This window comes from Alosa alosa, chromosome 5 (genome assembly GCF_017589495.1).
Source record: "Alosa alosa isolate M-15738 ecotype Scorff River chromosome 5, AALO_Geno_1.1, whole genome shotgun sequence".
In the NCBI taxonomy this organism is placed as follows: Eukaryota; Metazoa; Chordata; class Actinopteri; order Clupeiformes; family Clupeidae; genus Alosa; species Alosa alosa.
In genome coordinates, this window is record NC_063193.1 from 4,286,879 (window position 1) to 4,307,581 (window position 20,703).

The window sequence follows — 20,703 nt, forward strand, 5'->3', positions numbered from 1 at the left end:
TGGTGTCAGGTTATCATGCAAGCAGTTTAATGTAGTAGTTGTTCGAGACCCACGTGGAGTTTATTTGGTTTTATTTATTTGGTGGCATATTCATGGTCCAGCGCATGAAGCCTAGCCTACTACAGACAACCTGACACTTCCAACGCCGACACATCGTGTTGTAAAGCTTTATTAAACAACAAAGTGGAGCATCACAAACATGGCTATTTGAACTTCAGTTAAACAGACGAATCTGCGGCCAGGTATCGGAGGCTAAATCATCAGCTGAACACATCTGCAAAAGAAGGGGGCGGTTACGTTAACTCCAGAGGCAAAGTGAACAGTCCAGCCAGTTAACATGAAAGCCAGTTACCGTATAACCATAGTTCGAATTACAGGGGGTACTGGGGGGTACTATACCCCCCAATGAAGACCCAGTACCCCCCAAAGAGACAGAAATATCAGTTTTGGGGGGGTCAGATAATTTTTCTGATATTGTGAAAAAATATCATTACAGTTGGCTACAATACAAGTCAACTCCTATTTTCACTAGGAAAAGTTTAATGTAAAGCGATTTCAGACACCCCTATTATGGACCGTACCATTTTTAACCACCGTGGCGCTAAAAGAGATAGAGAACGACTTCAACTTCTCAAGCAAGTGTCAATGACGTTGAATGACAAAACGCTAGATTCCTCCAGTAGCCTAAATTCGGTTTGCTGCTGACGTGCATGGGTAAATGTAAGTTGCTAGTAGACGTCTAGCTTGTTGAAAATGTGCTATTTTACAACCTTCATGTATTAAAGTGTTTTGTTCTTTCATAGCTCATGTCACGTCTTCATACATTTAATTACCGGCTACTATACCTGCTACTCACTTACCCACTGAGGCTAGTAAAGTGAACCTTGGTTAGTTACCAAGGTTAGTTAGCAAGATAATTCTCTATTTAAATCATTTATTATTTTACATTGTGGTGAGGTAAAATCGATTGTCATTTCCAAGGAGATTAACTCCAGTCCATAGCCTAGGTGTCCATTGATTCTCATTTTATCTTGAATAAATTATTGTGCCCTTTTGAAATTAGTTTGGCACAGATCCTGTGTTGTTTTTATTATGCACAAGAGGGTCTGATGTAGCTAAGCCTACATAACATTAGTGAAACCTGTGGAAATATAAAGAGCCAAGTAGCCTAGGCTAAATAGTACATGCTAGTATTTTAATTGGTTAGTAGGCCTATTGTTTTTACATTCTGGTTATCGGATTCTTGTAGGTTACCGCTCTGTAGTTCTTATGTGAGCATGTTTTTTCATAGTAGGCTATATGCTCCTTAATCACATTAAAGATTGCTTAGGTTTCACATATCTCTAGGCAATTGTGTTGATTTGACACTGACTACCATAGACTATAATAGAAAATTGGTCAAATCAATATGTCATGAAATAAGCAATAGGCTTCTTGTAAAGGTAGTACTTTTACTGGTAATTAGAATGGTATTTCAGTACAGTTAACTTCTAACTTTTGAGAGTTGATCAAAACAGTTCTCTTTTGGATATAATAACAATGAGATCTTCTGTACACTCTAAGAAATGGAAGTACCAGTGTGTACCTAAGTCGGTACAAATGCTTGTCGCTGGGGCAGTGCCCTTTTGAAGAACAATAATGTACCTATGAATGCAGGTACATTTGTGTACCCTAGCCATCTGTACCCATCAAGGTACACTTGTGTACCTGCAATGACTAAAATGTACCTGTATATATCATTATCACATAGTACCCTTAAAAGGTACTAATTAGGGGTGTAAAGATTAACCGATACGTATCGGTATCCGTTTTTAACGTGTAAGATACGGCTACATCGATACGTGAAGCCCCGTGATCGGAAAAAAAAAAAAAAAAACTGAAATGAACCGGTCGTTATATCGATTTACTTGTTATGAATCGGTTAACAACATTTTCTGGTCGCTCAGACTCTCATTTACGTTCCAAGCAGCGCGTTCGTCCCACTTCCGGTTTTGAAACTATACGTGGTACGGAATTGTGGGTAATGCAGTTCGTTTTTGGTTACATTCATTGCCTAAAGTTGTCAAATGACCTCATTACCCATACATCTACTGCAACTTAAGCATGTGACAACTTGCACTCGGTCGGCTTTTGAAATTAAACACTTATAGCATTCCTAAACAGCAATGATAGTCTGTAGAGTAGCCTTACCTTTGATGAAGGGATTTCCTTAATGTTAAATAATAATTTGGCCCTTGCTGCTAAAACCATGCACAAATTATTAGCCAATGATTTTGTTAATATTCACTCAGACTTGTGGCATTATAGGTTTCTGCATTAGGTCTACTTTTGGAACAAAATAAGCCCAGAGAGTTTATTGATTTGTAGACCTATTTTATTCTTGTAGGGTAGGCTAGGCTATATGAGAAAAGGCCAAGAGTTTATTAAGCACTTTTATTTTGGTATTGTCTTACCTCAACAAGGCTACAGCTCCATGAAAACAATCAGATATAACTATAAAATCTGTGAAAGTCTATAAAATCTATAAAAATGTATTTTTATGTTGTATTTGGCTGCTGTGTTTGATTGAAATATAGACTATTCTTTTTTCATTTCAATACAGTATATGAAACTAACCTCAGTTTAGATAATCATATTCACACATTTTTATTGCCTAATTGACAACCGTGACCATGATAATTCACCCTTCGCTAAGTCCCGCCCTCCTTACTTACTGTTGCTATGCCTGACAAGCTTTAGCACCCTGCACGTCTATTACATAGGGGGAGAACCGGGACTTTTCAATGAAATGTAATTTGCAAAGACATCGTACCACACTGGAAGCTAAAATTTTGTCACTAGCAACCTACATCTGTCCTCTGTCAAATACAGTTGGAATTTCATCTCTGAACAAAACCGTTCATGAGCTATTTGAGCAGAAGTCGAATGTGCGTTTTGTTTCATTCGACTCTCCTGGCCAGAATGAATGGAACAGGCATGGGGGACGAAAGAAACATACCATTTAAGCTATGTACTTCCCACAACTTCAATATTTGACAACATATCATGAATGGTACTTCAAATAGGTGTTATTTTTAATAGATTGCTGATGGGCTATACATCTTGGTGAACGTCTGTTAACAACTTCTTGCCGTTATCGTGAAGCGTGTATCTCGCGGTTGTGGAAATATCATGCAATATGCCATTTTTATAGTTAGAACAATATGTGTTCCCAATTATATCATGTTTCTATAGTGTAACATGTTATTTCACTGTGTCTTTACGTGGGTTAGGGCACCACACATTCAAATAAGTGCCCTTCATGACCCACAGGCCTTCAGTCTCCACAGGTCTCATTACGGCCCATGATGCCTTGCATGTCTTTACAATAAAACAACACAGTAAAACCTAAATGCCCGTAAACATTGCATACTTGTAACATTTTTAATACTACTCTCCCATCATGATATTTAACAATAATGAAAATTTTAATTTGAATACCGTCAATGTGAAAACAACTGTACTATGTCAGCAATAAATAGCTAATGTTCTCCTTACCATTTCAGTTCGGAAGTCCATACTATCCCATGGCAGAGCAAGGATTTCATGATTGGGCAAGGTTGCCTGGAGACATTGTGCATACTTGGAAGGCATTGTGATAGATGTACCAGTACAACTGCAAATATGTAAGGTGATAGTTACCAAATACAGGGGGGGTGGTTTGCCAAATGGACATTGGAGTCCCGAGTTCAAACACAAAATTTGGTATCGATATGTGACAGTGTTCCTGAGATATGGACGACTTCCTGTTTCGGAGCTTCGCCGCCGATTTCGTTTGGCTGTGACGGCCAAACGCTTTCGAGAATCAAAAATCCTTCCGGTAACTTTTGTGAGGCTTGGTCCAAGGATAATGTACGTCAAGTTTCGTGGCGTTCGGACCAAATTTGTGACCTGTGTAAATTTAGTTTCGTTTCTGTTCAATCCAATATGGCGGACGAACGACACGCCCACCTGACGTCATCTTCGCGACCAACTTACACCGGTACTGACCGGACGTTTTAAAGTTGGAACGGTGTCTCTGTCTCAAAGGGCCTAGGCGCTAGAGCTGACAAAAAATTAGGGAGACGGGAATAATAATAAAACTTAAGAAGAACAATAAGTGTGCTGCTTTGCAAGCACACTTAATAAAGGATAACAACAGTTAACTAACTGTTAGTATTGAATTGTTAACTGCTTGTGCACTGTTAATACCTAATAAGCATGTGTGTGTGTGTGTGTGTGTGTGAGTGAGTGTGTGAGTTTGTGTGTGTGTGGAGAGAATAATGGGACTGGCTGACTTAGATAAAAAATATGTGCTTCCAATTGACATACACAACAAGGAGAGATTTAATTCATTTTTTGAAATCTGAAGTTTTTGTGTGTCTACAGCGAATCGCCCACTAAAATTGCTATGTAATTTGGCAACAGAGCATTTACAAGTGCAGACTGAGTAAAATAACTGAGCTAATAGACTGGATATCATAAGAATGGAAGATTATGTGACTAAACACAATAAAAAAGGATAGTTACCATAGCAACCTGAATCACAAGTCAAGCCCAAATGATGGCACATACATCAGGCCTAAGGAACAATTAAAAGAACATAACATAAATAGCACATTCTCAGTCAAGGAAGAAGAAAGATAAAATGAACAAACAGAGAGAAAAAAACAGTAGACTCAGGTGTGTAAGTCACCTTAGGCATCTTCTCTTCCATATGATGAAATGGTTTGGCCTTAAGCATCCATATCATCCCTCCTCTTCCGAGTAGCTAAGATGTTAATGACGTGTGCATCCCTTAGGATGCAGATGTGACGTCTACTTCCCCATATGGTCCAGCAGAATGCGCATACACTGTTTCAGCACATTCATCAAGGACTGAGGCAATGTCAACACTTTAAGAGGCATTAGGCATTAGGAGACACAGAGTGGACCTCAGTTCTCAATTATACACATAGACACAGGCGTGCGTGCGAGCGAGCCCCCCCCCTCTCTCTCTCTCTCTCACACACACACTTCCAGGGAGCCCAAAAAGCAGACAGAGGCATACAGCGTGAGAGACATAATTTTAGAAGAAGCTCCCTCCCCCTTCCATTCACACACACACACACACACACACACACACACATACAGAGGCTTAGAAGATCCACAGTACAGTGATCCATCTCCAGTGCTAGCCTTTATTAGAGGGCAGATGGTAGCTCTCAAGCAGGAAGTGATTGACATAATGACATGGCCAAGCCAGCAGGCTGTGTGTGTGTGCGTGTGTGTGTGGGTCTGTGTGTGTGTGTGGGTCTGTGTGTGTGTGTGTGTGCGTGTTGTGTATGTGTGTGTGTATGCGCGCATGTGTGTGTGTATGCGCGCGCGCGTGTGCGTGTGTGTGTGTGTGTGTGTGTGTGTGTGTGTTGTGTGTGTGTGTGTGTGTACTGTCTTCCTACGTCACACAGGAAGAAACCCCTCCTGCACTAAATGTGCTCTGTGCGGTGTCCCAGTGCCCTGCCTCTGTCACTGTCCACTTTTTCCTTGAATCTCCCGAACTTTTGTAGCAGTGGGGTGGGGGAGTAGGGTCATCTTTGAAGTCAAGGTGCAAAGGTTGGCTGCTGGTTGAGGACAGGGGTAATACATCATTATAATTACACCCATCCTACATAATTTCACAAGGTGTGACATTCAACAAACTCAGTGTTACTCTTCAGTTCAAGATGAAGGCCTGTTTATCCAAACACAAGTACAAACACTACGTGTGCAAGCTAACTAAGCTTCAGTTGACTCATTATGGTATAGCATACAGCCCTACACTTTTAATGATGTGATATGACACCAGAGATAAGATACAGATCAAAAGCTCAGTGAGTGTCATAACAATCTACACTACTGAAACGATTATAGCCAAGCTGTTGAGACCAAAACTGCAAAACTTTGATCCAAAATCAAGTGGGGTGTGTGGGGGTGGTGGTGTGTGTGTGTGTGTGTGTGTGTGGGGGTCATTCCAAAACAGCAAGCTTGGGAACCAAAAAACAAGGGAACAACAAAAAAAATCTTTGTCCACCTGGTTGCAATGGCAGAGAAGGGGGATCTAAAATATCAAACACTATTTCAAACAATAAAAATAATTTTGCATTCTGAAAATGAATAATAACCAAAAGAAAACATGACAAGGAATGACAGTATAATAATCAAACGTGGATTGCGTCCATTACACGACCTCTCCTATTAATTAAAAACATTGTGAATAATTAGCCATCAGTTGAAATGATATTCTGCATTTTTTCTGCAGTCAATAAGGTTGTAAACAGAGCCATTAAAGCACTGGTACGTCAGAAGGGACCAGTCCTTCTGATGACAGAAGAGAAGGCAGTACAACCACAGAATAAATGCCCGCGCACGACCCGCTGCGAGCTCATAACCGCTTTCCACCCTTACCATATTCTAATGCAGCGCCAAGCGGCTATGACTATCTCAGTCATGCCGCCTCTCTGATGTGACAGCTTCAAGTTGGACGGGCGAATATTCTAAAGACATCTGAGGAACGAAAATATCTGTTTTGAAGTCTTTGCACAGAGGATATCTCAAAAAGAGGAGAGTAACCAGACGTTTTGAAATCCTCCGTTATTTCTTTTGTGAAGGTGAGCACTACTCTTGCAATTTCATGGGTTATCTTAAAACTAAATTAAAACAAGCGGTTTGAAAGTTTGATACTCGTTTATCAAGAAAGCTCTGACCTAAAATAACTGTACACAAAAAGATTTTCAGCAAGCTTTACCCCGAGACACGTCGCTTAAGAGCAACTAGTGTGCGTTCATATGATATAATTTACTACTCGGCGTTGACTTCATGAACAACGAGCTCTGTTGCTTCTGTTGTGGGCTTTTTGAAATCATTCTAAACTGATACACGGTGTCTTCATACTTTCGAACTATGTAAAACTTTTTGGTTAAATCTGACAAGCAGCACTGTTCCCGATTTATCAGAGGCAACAACGCATTTCCCCACGTGCAATAAGTAGGCTATACTCTTGCCAAAAGGGGGACTTGTAGACCATATGTACAAAAATGTAAAACACTATGTGAAGTCGCCTAAGCCACCATTATATTGTTTGTCATCAACGATGCATATGGCTGCAGCGATGCATTTTGAATTTCTATAACTGATCTTGATTTTGCCCACATTCAACGTGACCCGTTATTACAATATTGTTAATAGAGAAATAAATGAGTAAATATCAATGGTATCAAACTCATTTATCTTCAAGCGGTTATCAGAAACCACGAAAAATGTAGTTGTGCACATAGGCTTTAAGATTTGTTTGGAATTCGATGGAACATGACTGTGACAATATAGCCCACAGTGACAATGTTTAAAGGTGGAAAGACATGAGTCATGGTGTTGGCGAACAGACACCGAAACCGTATTTATTATGGCATTTTAGACATTGTAAGCGCGGAGATGGATTTAAGCATGCCATCTCCTTCCAGCAGTCTGCAAAAACTAAACATGTAGCATGTGTCATTAATTAATATTACTTTACGCAATTCCCTGAACGTCTCAATGTGAGGTCGCTCTCCTTGGTACTGCGCCTTGGCTGACTAACTCATTAAAATCTGACACACAGACTTACTGTAGGCTCTTCTCAGATAAGACACATATTAATTGTCATCAGTTAATCATTGAGGATTAGTTTCTAAATGGCAGCTCCCAATACCCACTAAGCCATTGTTTCCTTATTCCAGAGAATGCTATGTCTGGCATGAAAGCGCTATGAGAGAGTTATGGGTGGAAGGGCGCACGGGGTCAAAAGAACATCAAGCTATGAAGGACACTACTGTCCAATTTGTTTGATTTACCTTGAGCCCATTGTAGATCACTCATGGACTCCCAGAGTAGTGCTTTCTCAGACTGTTTTCTGACTTGGTTGATATTGGTTAAAACTAAAAGTGGCCTTTTTGGTTATTGTAGCTCCCCCACGCTGCTTTACCCGTCCCCCTCAATGAGATCCAGTGCGTTCTTCTCTGAAACAGCACACGTCTCTGATCTCCGGGAGAGCTATTTGGAGAAATAACATTCCTCACTGTATGAACTGCCTCATTTTTTAAATCCTCTAAATGAGTCTATTTTGCGTGCTGTCACTTCTGTGCTCTGACCACTGGTGTGGATGTCAGGCCTCCATGTGCCTTTGAATGTTACAATAGATTCAGTCCTCTCCTGTCATCTCACAATCCCCCCTCTGTTCTCGCCCCCCTTTTACTCTCCTCTCTTTCCCTTCTCCTCTTTGATTCTCCTTTCTTTTCCTTTCACTTCCTTTCCTCTCCATGTCCTCTCCTTCCCCTTGTGCCTTTCTTTTTCTCCTCTCCCCCATGTTACTTTCCTCTTCACACCTCCTCTACTGTTCTATCCTCTTCTCTTCTCCTCTCTCACCCCTTTCCTCTTCACACCTCCTCTACTGTTCTATCCTCTTCTCTTCTCCTCTCTCACCCCTTTCCTCTTTTCTACTCTCTTCTTTCTCTCTCTGCCACCATCTCTTATCTCTCTCCTCTCCTCTCTTTCTGCTGTTTGCCTCCTCCGCTGTCCACTTCTTCCTCCTCTTCCTCTTCCCTGATGTCCTCTCTCTTGCGCTTCTCCTCTGTGCTAGCGCAGCAGCAGCAGTGACGGACAGACCGAGCGGCACCACCACCGCCATGCAGGAGTCGGAGCCCAGCGTGCGTCAGCTGCAGCCCAACATCATCTCCGTGCGCCTCTTCAAGCGCAAGGTGGGTGGCCTGGGCTTCCTGGTCAAGCAGCGTGTCTGCAAGCCGCCCGTCATCGTGTCGGACCTGATCCGCGGCGGCGCTGCCGAGGAGTGCGGCTTGGTGCAGGTGGGCGACATCGTGCTGGCCGTCAACAACAAGCCGCTGGTGGACATGAGCTATGAGCGGGCACTGGAGACGCTCAAGAACGTGTCGCCCGAGAGCCACGCCGTGCTCATCCTGCGCGGGCCAGAGGGCTTCTCCACGCACCTGGAGACCACTCTGACGGGCGACGGGCGGCAGCGCACCATCCGCATCACCCGGCCTATCGTCTTCCCCGCCTCCAAGTCCTTCGAGCGTGGCCTGTTGTGCTGCCCTGTCCCGCCCGTCAGCGCCAGCAGCAAGGAGCTGCGAGCCATCGAGAACCTGTCCATGACCACGGTGGCGTCAGCAATGGGCCAACGCAAGGAGCCTCCACGCTCACTCATCCCCCTCATCGAGCAGGATCCCCTCCTGAGGGACGGCGGTGGCGATGGCATCAACTCTCCTCTGCTGCTCAATGGCGTGGAGGAGAACAACGACCTACTGAAAGAGATCGAGCCCGTGCTCAAGCTCATCAAGAACAGCAAGAGGGAGCTGAACGGAGAGGGACAGAGAAAAGTGGACCGAAAAGACGCCGAGGTCCAAGTAGAGAGGTAACTATTACACACCGTCCTGAAGGACCCACATAACTGTAGCCAGTTTTAACTGTACCTGTAACTGTAACTGACCAACATGACTTTAACAATTATGTTATACTGAGTGGTCTGGTGGATGCAGTATTTTGCTTTCACAAATGTGTTTTGAATAACAGTTCTCCAAGTCAAATGTTAGTGACATGCAAAAGTAGGTTATATTAACCTTTAATAGTAAATTACTTTAGTGCAGTACTTTAAGTGCCTCTTCATATAAAGGGTGATGCCCAGAAGTTCCTCAGGCACACTACTTAACTTTAATTATAGATAAAGACTAACAAATCATTAAAGTGAGAGAGATGTCACTGTACGCATTAAACAGATATTTAGATCATTCTCAAATCAACAGCCTTAATGTGTACCAAATGATAATGTAAATATGGAAATATGCAGAGCCATGAGATATGCCATTGTTTGAACCGATTCAGGCAGTAAGCAATAATTAGACCTACTTTAGACTGAGAGGAAGATACTAGATTTTAGATTAGTTTAAGAGAAGGATAATTACTGTAATGGATAAATGTAGGTCTCATTAACAATCGAGATTTCAGATTCATATTCTTAAATGTACCAGTTGGTCTTAATTAGAAAAATGATTCCTGTTGTATATTAAATCGAGCAGTTGCATTGTGTTTTGTGTTTTTTCCTTTCCAGTCATTTGCTTTTGTGTTTTTAATTACTGCATTTGAAAGCATGGCAGATTGAACGCTAATTTGCGACATACTCATCTCAAAATGATGTGGACTCACAAGTTGTCCACACCTCCTTCGCTCCATCCTCCGAGGTTAATAATTTTTCTCAGGGAATTAGCACTAATGTGCCTGTACCGAACTCCCTCCCCCTCTCTCTGTCCCTAGCGAGCCCATTCGCCGTTGAAACGATCCACTGATTAGTGGATGAAGTGAACTGCTGGTGCTCTTGAGTGTTTTCTATTGGACCGCCAGAATGAAACGGAACATAACATTGAGAAAAGAGCAAAGAGAAAAGAGTCCACTGACCAAATTGACTCTGATAATGTCATCCATTTGGAAAAGTTCCTCATTAAGCATCAAAGGCTGGATCCATTTTTTGGAGAGAGCCTTGAAAAGAGAATGAGGAAAGGGGACTATTGATTCAAGGGCTCTTCTCCAGGGACCTTTGTCATTTTCAGACTTTGTCATTTGAAATGAAACAGGCTTGCACTTAATCAAACATCAAGGTTTTTAAGCAACTGATAGTCATGGAAATAAAAAAGACATTAATGTCTGACAAAATCAAACTTGTACTGGGTTTATAGATTTGAGGTAGACCGAGGCAGTCGATGGTTTATAGATTTGAGGTAGACCGAGGCAGTCGATGGTTTGATGTGACAGACTAGTCTAGAAAAGAGTGACGTTAGTTGTTTGTGTTTGATTGAAGAAACTGAAAGGCATCAGTGAGGAAGAGAGAGAGAGAGAGACAGAGAAAAGTAGAGAGGGAGAGACATGGTAATGAGAGAGTAAGAGAGATGTGTGTGTGTGTGTGTGCGTGTGTCTCTCACAAGTGCTGAAGCCGCCCATATGAGTCACCTGAACGCTGCTGGACAGAGCTAGTTTATCAGTTTGACCTACAAGGACCCCTCTCTCCAACACCCACACACAGTTTGCACCATGACCCCCCACACACACACACACACACACACACACCAATCCCCCTGCAGTTTTAGCCTCTCTGCCTACCTGCCCAGTGCCTCTTATCTCACTTAGTTTGTAAATATGTGACCATGACTCCCAAGATGCAATTCTGCCTTGATAAACACATGCTCAAGCGTGTTTAGTAAATAAGGCTTTTATTGGACCATTATTTATTAGACGACAGTTTGTGATGTTGCACTCACTGGCTGAAATAAACAAGCCAGCAGATGCTTGAGTGTTTTGCATGTGACCTTCAGAAAGGTGGGCCAGTGACTTTGGAGGCATGGGAGGAAGAAGTGCCTGACTAATGGACTTCAGAAAACAGATGTTTGGGTGTGGGGTATCCTGACGCAAGCCCTGTCTGTCTGTCTGTCTGTCTGTGTTTGTCTGTCTGCCTGCCTGCCTGTCTGCCTGCCTTTCAGGGATCTGTGCCTGGGAAATGGCATGACCTCACAGCTGGCATCCGATAACGACAGAGTGTTTGATGACCTCTGGAGGAAGGACAACATGCCCACGGTGCTCAACAACCCGTACTCAGAGAGTGCCGACGATAAGGGAGCACCGCCATCAGCGTGCGTAAGTGAATACTTTTGAACAAGTTAGTCTTAATCCTGCGTGTGCGATCAAATGTGTTTATGCATGTCAAAGGTGGTCGATTGAAGGCACGAGAACATACCATGACAGCATGTTCTGTGCCACAGCGTTGTGTGTGGTTTAGTGTGTGTGTGTGTGTGTGTGTGTGTGTGTGTGTGTGTGTGTGCGCATTTGGCAACTTTTTCTTCCAGTGAACACCTTTATCCTGTGTATCTGCCTTGAGGCCAGAGGGGGGGCATGCCAATCAGTGTGTGTGTCCATGTGTGTGATAGACGTGTGCTGCTAGACCTGGCTCTTTCTTGGGATCTTATCACCTGAGTCTCTCTCGGCCTGAGGGCCATGAAGATGTCGAAGCACGAGACTCCGCATCGGTGTTAGCAAAGCTAGTAGAAGCAGGAGTATAAATGTTCCCACATCCAAGATAGATAGATAGATAGATAGATTGATTGATTGATTAATAGATCAATAGATAGATAGATAGAGAGAGAGAGAGAGAGAGAGAGAGAGAGAGAAACGATGAAGGAGATTGAGAGTAAGAGTGAGAGATATAGAGAATGAGGGAGAGAGAGGGAGATAGAGAGAGGGGCCAGGCCTGAGGCGGGATCGGAGTCCTCGTGCTGCTTGTGCCCTAATCCACACATGCCAATCAAATCCTCCCACTTATGACGTGCAAGCTCCTTGAAAGAGAACCGGATGGAGAGCAATGAATGCGTGCAGCTGCAGCCAGCATACACACACACACACACACACACACACACACACACACACACACACACACACACACAGAGTCAATCCCTCTGCCTTCTGCTTGATGCAGTCTCTCCAGGCAATTAACCCTCTCTGAGAGCCAGTGTGTGTGTGTGTGTGTGTGTGTGTGTGTGTGTATGCATATATGTATGTTTGTGTATGCAAGGTTGAAGAGGAGGCGGAGAGGGAGAAAGGGAGCGGCTCGACCAGAGAGGCTGGAGTGAGTGAGTGGGTTTTGGGGATGGAGGGATGGGAGCTTGCAGGACTGAGAGGTTGGAAGGGGAAGAGAGTAAAGTGGAGAGGTTGAAGTGTGTGTGTGTGCATGTGCGTGTGTGTATGTGTGTGTGTGTGTGTGTGTGTGTGTGTGTGTGTGTGTTGCGGGGGTGAGAGGTTGGAAGGGGAAGAGAGTAAAGCGGAGAGGTTGAAGTGTGTGTGTGTGTATGTGCATGGGTGTGTGTATGTGTGTGTTTGTGTGTGCACTGTATGTGTGTGTGTGGTGGTGGGACGCAATTGGACAAACAAGAGGTTGCAGGGGTGAGAGGTTGGGAGGGGAAGAGAGTAGAAGAGAGGTTGAAGTGTGTTTGTGCATGTGCATGTATGTGCGTGTATGTGCGTGTGTGTGCGTGCATGTGTGTGTGCATGTGCGTGCATGTGCATGTATGTGTGTGTGTGTGCATGTGTTTGCGCGCGCGTGTGTGTGCATGTGCATGACGTGCATGTGTGTGCGTGCGTTTGTGTGTGTGCATGTGCGTGTATGTGTGTGTGGGCATGCGTGTGTGTGTGTGTGTATGTGTGTGCGTGCGTGCCTGTGTGTTTGTGTGCATGTGTGTGTGGTGGTGGGAGACAATTGGACAGGCGAGAGGTTGCGGGGGTGAGAGGGATGATGGAGGAGCAGAGAGCTTGTTGTGTTGGAGTGTGTACACAAACAGCCTGAAGTGAGGCCTTGCCCAGAGGTCCATAAAGTGCCTCTCAGAGCAGTGGAGGCTGGCCACAGAGCATGTGTCATGACCACACAAGCAGTGCAGGGCAGTGGTCAGTCAGGAGCCCAGCGTTTCCCACAAAATTGAATTCTATTTGTGGTGGTAGGTTTGCAGAATTAACTTGAATACAACCATTTTAAACACATTAGCGCAGCATGGTTATGATGCTAACCAGATTAAAGCACAATTTAGTACAACCTGGAAAATCATTGTGTGGTGGTCAGTGTTGATATTGTGGTGGCCCGCCACAAATAAGTCAATGTATGGGAAACACTGGGAGCCATAGAAATCATGATGTGGCTTTGCATTCACCTTGACTTCCACTAAGCTGGAGGGCGAGAGGAGTATTGCTGCAGCATATTTATGCATTTCTTAGTGGGAAAACTTGTGTGCTGCTCAAAGTTAACCGGAAAAAAAATGAAATGGACATGAAGCATAAATCATCTTTTGTGTGTTCTTAAGTGCTTTATCATGAAAGGCCCATTTGACAACCCTGCGAAGCCCAACACAGGCATCTATGGCAGGTCACAGCAGTGAGAGAAAGCTTACTGCAGAGAGCCATTTCTGGACAGAAATTAATTTGAGGAGTGTGCTGTTTTCCTTCGATAGTGTGGGGCTGGCTTTTTAACCAGAAAGATGTTGTCCATTCCAGAAAAAAGTGTTCAGGTTGTGGGCTCTGGGGAGTGTCTTAGACCATTGAGACCATGAGACCATTGTTATTGCTGCATGTATCACTGCTGCTGTAACTGAACTGAACTGAACTGAACTGAACTGAACTGAACTGAATTGAATTGAATTGAATTGAATTGAATTTAATTTAATTGAATTAAAGGGGCTTTTGACCATGGGTCAAACCTGGCCTAGATCTGGTCCAGATCTGTCTCATCTAATCATTGGCAGTTCAGAGCTAGTCTGTCTCTGGGGTGCCCCTGCTGTAGCTGGAGGGGTTGTGTGGTTTGTTGGCCGCTGGGCACTCTTCTGCATTAGCCAGAGGACTTCTCTCTGAAGGCTGCAAGAGTCAGTGTGGAGACTCTGGTGCCTTGGCAGCGTCCATAGAAGAGCGCAAACTAGACCAAGCTTTGATTGCTGTTCACATCAGACCCGCCTCTCCCCAGGTATCCCTCAGACACGCACTTCAAAAGACAGATTATGACTCACACGCTGGGCAAGAAAGTTGCGGTTTATTTCTCATCGAGTTTACTTTATTGGATGTGATGTGTGTGTCAACATGTGAATGTGAGTCAACTGCCATTTGACTCATGCATGAAGAGGTCCCGCTTTCGCATAATGCGTCTCCTGAGCTATCGCCCTCTACGGACCAGTTGAAGCCAGGCTGGACAACGTAAGCATTTCTGTCAACAAATTAACAGTTCAGTCGTCGTCAGCAACATCACTTATTTATTTGAGCCTCATACTTACTTCTATATTTGAGCCTGGGGTTGAAGGCACTGTGCAGTGGGTTGCTGATTTAAGCCAGTGAAGATTGTCAGCAGACCATATTGCAAGTAACAACACGCTCTGCTGCAGATCTGCAGTGCAAAATAAGAGGGATGCTTCAGCTGCAGTCTGACTCCCACGCATCTATAGAGCCGCAAATTTAAAAGTTATCAGAGCAGATTAAGAAGATGATATGAAATGATTTAACGCTGCACATGTTACATTTGAAAATGGTTGTTAGGGGAAGGAATTCACCTTAAAGTGATGACAGTTAATTGCTTTACTGTGTGAATTTTGGCTTTTTAAAGTCCCTTTTTATTGAGAATACTGTAGTCGGACAGTGTGGGCGTTGTATAAATGAAAGTCTAATAAGTAGGGGAGAGATGTTGGACCCTATCACTGGGTACCCGCTTCTTTCTCTGATGCCAGTGCCTTTTAAGCTCCTTTGGAAACATAATTATGCGAAAAGTCCCTTTCATTGCAGATCTTTAATGCACATCAATTAATAAATCTATGAACAAGACAAGTCAAATTACAGTTTTCAATTTCTTTTGTGGCCTCAACTCGGAAGTTTGTCTTTCTCTTTCTCTTTGACTGTCTCTTGACACACACACACACACACACACACACACACACACACACACACACACACACACACACACACACACACACACACACACACACTCACACAGAGTTTAAACAACTTAATTCACCACATCTGGTTCACCACACACTCATCTGATGGGAGTTAATGAGGTGTCTTTGTTCTTAGAGTACAATAGGCGATTCAGTGTGCACAATGTGCGGCCTGTGAGATAATGATCATATACATGGCCTGGTTCACGTCGAGGTGTTAGCCCCTCTGCGTTGCACACTAAACCACTATTGTGTTCTGAATCAAATCGATTCAAAGGGAGCGCCTCTCGTTTTTCCCTTGTAGGACAGTTGCACATCAATGAGCCCCGATTGACATTCAACACAGTCACTTCCTGCGGGGAAAAATGCTACAATTATGTTGGCATTCAGGTGCCTGTCCTGGTAGTCACAAATTGTGGGCCTTTGCAGAGATGACAGTAGGGTTTGAATAGGATGCAGATTGATTTTCTTTTGATCTTGGGGACGATGAGGTCCAGGATCACACGCATGCTTTTCAATGGAAACTTTCCTCAAGACAATGTGTTATGAAGCTGATTTGTTCTGCTGTACACTCTTTGTGACCCATCACAGACAACTGGAATTCACTGTGCAATTATGTGAAACTGAAATGACACTGGCATCAACTCTTTTAATCGTTTACCTCTTTCATGTTTTGAGTGTATTTTGACCATAAAGATAGAGTATGTTTGTTATGATAATTGCAGGATTTTATCTGTTGCATTGTTAAACAGGTGCTCAATACATTCAGACATTTTCATCGGTAAGAGACTCATCAACTTTCTCTGGTCTGTTTCATATTGCCAACTTGCAAACAAACAGCTGCGGCTCATGTTTGTGTACGTGTCTTCAGATTGCCAGCATGACTGCTGTGGCACTGCTACTGCCAGAGCTATATCTTTCAGCATGCGTGAAAAATAGACTTGATGCGGAAAATGTCTAGATGACATGCTTCTTGAGCTGTGCCTGAGTCGCTTGTCATGCTTCTTAGTATGGGCGCCAAAATGAAAATCAACAGGTAACACAGACATAACACAACACAGAAGTAGGCAATGTGAAACAGGCCAAGCAGTTAAGTGCTAATGGAAGAGCTTGAGATATTGACGTGTTTCTTAAATGTTTTTCCTATTTTAAGCCTCTTAGCCAAGGGAGGACATCGCCCAACAGAAACCTGCTGAACGGCAGCCCCTCCAAATGCCCGCGCTTCATGAAGGTCAAGAACTGGGAGAGCGGCACGGTCTACAGTGACACACTGCACCTCGGTGCCAGCAACCAGGTACTCCGTTGTGACATCAATCATTTACACATTACACACCCATCCAACAACACACACACACAAATCACATGCTTGAGATATATTCTCACAGGGATTTACTTTAATGGTTGTCTGGTCGCCCTGGACAACCGGATTTTAGCCAATTACCAACCATTTCCTGGCCCCTGGTTGCCTTTCTTGGGTGCAACTTTTTTATTCATGAAAGAAGCTAATCCAAGATGCCACACATGCTCAGAACAAGTAGGTTGAGGGCATGTTTCAGTTCAGATTGTTTCTCACAAATGTTTACAAAATAGATTTAAAAGCAGCAGCACAACAACCAAAAGAAAATAAAACCCATGTGCTGTAGCTAAAGTACATACCACTAATGGAGTTTTAGGTCTATCAGCACATAATCATTATTACAGTAGTGTGTGCAAGACGATGAGCAAGTTCCTGGGCTCAGAGGGACCCAGTGGGTGAACACTCTTAGAGAGTGTCAATCTACACAGCAGTGTGACGCCACTGGAATGGCTCTGCTCTGGACCTAGGCCTGATCCGGCCCGAGTCCGTTCCCGACTCACTCTCGGGCACCATTCCATCTGCACTCACAGGACAGCTGATGCTACCCGCTCTCCCCCGGCTGTGCTCGTGCCACTGAATCACTTTCATGACTTCTGCATGGGCCCCTACTAGTGGCATGTGCGGATGGCATAATTGGCAGTATGATGACTTCTTAGACTTGTTATTATTATGCAGAACGTCACAGGACACAGGAGTTTCTGAGCCGCAGAGTTTGAGCCTCAGCGAATGGCACTCTTGATGACGAAGAGAAAAAGGCAGCTGCTTGGCGCGAGCCCCTAGTGTTTCATGACTGGCGGAAGCGTTCAGGCGCAAACGATTTCTTTGTTTTATTTTTAACACTATCCACCATCCTCCCTCCCTCCCTCTCTATCTCCCTCTCTCTCCCAACACATTTTTCTTTTTACTGTTGTGAGTGAGTCAGTCCAATCAGCTTGTCAGTCTGTCAGTGCTTTAGACGGTCAGTGGGGACAGCAAATCAATCAGTAATTTAGTCCGACAGTTCATTTAGTCAATCCGACCAGGTCTGGGCGAGACGTGTCCTTGTGACATAATGGAGGGTTTTTTGAGCCTCTTTTCTCAGAGTTTACAGGCCAGAGAAGAGTAGGAGCTGGCTGGGTGGGGTTTTTCGGTCACTTTTTGCGGACTTCATTGGTCCACACATTCATTTAACAGCCCGAGTGGGTGCTCTAGCGTGACGGAAGGACATCGTTTTAGCAGCGTTGAGTTTAGCGTTAAATTCGCACTTGTGTCACGCTTCCACATTGCCGTTTCCCCCCTAATGTATTCAACGCATTAGCAGCTACCCAAAGTGACAGTGCACATCAAATCTAATCTTATTACACTGACCATATGAACTCGTTCTTGGGCACTGGCTGATTTCCTCTTTCCTGTCTGTGCTATCACTCCCTCTCTCTCTCTTTCTGCCTCTTTCTCTTTCTTTCTCTCTCTCTCCACTTTTCTCTCTGCTCATCCGAGCTCATTTGTGGGCTTGCCACATCTCCAGTATACAGAGGAAATGGTTTCTCCGTTCCATCTGTGTACGTGTGGCATGATCTGCCTAATAAACACATTAGAAGGCTCACTGTGCATTTAGGTCATGTGCTTTTTCTAAGGCATTCAGCAGCACTTGATGAAAAGAGTAAGATGGAGAAATAATTAGATAGAGAGAGAGAGAGAGAGAACAAGTGAGAGATGAATTGGCCCAGGGAGAGAGACGCAGAAAGAGAGCAGAAGGAAAAGAGAGCTGGAGAAACAAATAGAGGGATGAAGAGAGAGGCAGGGATTGGACTGACGCTTCTCTCTGGACACACTGTTTGACAATCACTGTGTGTGTGTGTGTGTGTGCGTGTGTGTGTGTGTGTTTGTGTATGTGTGCATGTGTGTGTGTGTGTGTGTGTGTGTGTGGCTCCCAGGTACCCATCTGCACTGAGAAGGTGTGCCTCGGTTCCATTATGACACCCAACCAGCAGAGCCGCAAGCCAGATGAGGTGCGAACCAAAGACCAGCTTCTTCCCCTGGCTACCGACTTCATCAATCAGTACTACAGCTCCATAAAAAGGCAAGCCAGCCTCCATCTCAACATCTCACCATCTATCTGTGGCAAGGGCGTAGGTTTGGTCTCAGCTTTGGTGGGGACACATCCACAACTCCTGTTGTCACGATACCAACATTATTGTTTTAATACCAATAAAAAGTGAAGAATCTCAATTTCGATACTCTGTGGCTCTTGTAGCCTGTGCATGTGCTGCCAAATTAATGCTAGATTAGTTTTTTTGTGAATGGTGGAATATGTGAAATGTAGACGTGTCTCAATTTCACACGTTCTCTATCACATCTTACACACGGATACTGCTTTTCCTGTCTGTGTGTGTTAATATATGTGTATGGGTCCATTTGCATATGACGTATGTAGTTGTGTATAATGTATATGTGTATGCATATTCTGTGTGTGTGTGTGTGTGTGTGTGTGTGTGTGTGTGTGTGTGTGTGTGTGTGTGACGTATGTGCCAGAGCAGATGTGGCTCCAAGGCGCACGTCGACAGGCTGGAGGAGGTGACGAAGGAGATTGAGACAACGGGGACGTACCAGCTGAAGGACACGGAGCTCATCTACGGTGCCAAGCACGCCTGGAGGAATGCTGCCCGATGCGTGGGCAGGATCCAATGGTCAAAGCTGCAGGTGGGTGGGTGGCTGGGCCAGGATAAGGCAGGTCAGAAGGCTAAGCTTCAGTCGGTCAGCTTTGGTTATTTCAGTGGCAAGAGGTTTGTTTCCCATAGGCTCAGTTGCAGTCATGAGTGCGACCTATTTTCTAAAATAGATAGTTCTGATCCTTGACTATGATTGGCTGAATCGCGTTCATGGTATTGAACGCGATTCAGCCAATTATAGTCAAGGATTGGAACTATCCATTTTAGAAAATAGGCCTTGTAAAACCCAGCATAACCCTATACTTTGACCGCATTTCGTTCTTTATTACTGCGTCACCACAAATTGATACAAAAGTTAGAGTTGCTGAGTCTCGACATTGCTTAGCAACCATTCTGATAGAGTTAATATAGTTCTTGGTGGAAGATTGACAATCTATGAATAAACCATATGAATTTCTCGTTGTTGTGCCTTTATTTTGTAAAATCTTACAGCAACCATTTTAGAAAAGCAATAAGCCGCTGCGTGTCGTGCCTAACAACGGCCCTTAGCTGTTTTAAATCACTGGATTCTACGGGCTCTCAGGGCTTATTGCCTAAATACACATTTGGTTACTTTTCTTAACTCTGAGTTGCTCTAGAGAGTCTAGTCCTTATTATTATTATTATTATTATTATTATTATTATTATTATTATTATTATTATTATTATTAGTCCTGCAATTACTTGACATCTGTAAGTTGCTTTGGATAAAAGTGTCAACCAAATAAATTTAGATAATGAATGTTGACATAGCATTGGTCATTGAAATGAATGTATATAGTCTAAGGTCTAAATAATACTTCCATGGATCATCCCATTTCTACAGTAACCTTGTGCCTGCATAAGAGAGAACGTAGTTTCATGAGCAATATTGGAATTGTCATATTATCACAATGACAATCCCAAGCAGTATACATGACTGTTAGCTGGTGTTCTCTAGTTTAGACACTTGTATGTGAGGATTGCTCAGTTGAACCTTTGCCAATGTCTCATTTTCCAATTGTGCTGTTTTAATGTACTGTAGGTATTTGATGCCAGAGACTGTTCAACAGCTCATGGGATGTTTAATTACATCTGTAATCATATCAAATATGCCACCAACAAAGGCAACCTCAGGTAAGCTATCAGGCCATTCACT

At 43.7% G+C, this 20,703-nt stretch overlaps 1 protein-coding gene across 1 annotated transcript in view; it reads left to right on the top strand.

Moving 5' to 3' along the window:
• The first annotated feature begins 6,420 nt into the window (after positions 1 to 6,420).
• Positions 6,421 to 20,703, top strand: part of nos1 (nitric oxide synthase 1 (neuronal)) — a 42,364-nt gene continuing 28,081 nt past the window's right edge. Inside the window, exons 1-7 of the mRNA XM_048244182.1 lie at positions 6,421 to 6,644; positions 8,653 to 9,436; positions 11,550 to 11,703; positions 16,675 to 16,815; positions 18,792 to 18,937; positions 19,395 to 19,557; positions 20,590 to 20,681. Coding sequence (XP_048100139.1) covers positions 8,694 to 9,436; positions 11,550 to 11,703; positions 16,675 to 16,815; positions 18,792 to 18,937; positions 19,395 to 19,557; positions 20,590 to 20,681 — 1,439 coding nt within the window. The 5' untranslated portion in view covers positions 6,421 to 6,644; positions 8,653 to 8,693. The remainder of the gene's footprint in view (positions 6,645 to 8,652; positions 9,437 to 11,549; positions 11,704 to 16,674; positions 16,816 to 18,791; positions 18,938 to 19,394; positions 19,558 to 20,589; positions 20,682 to 20,703) is intronic.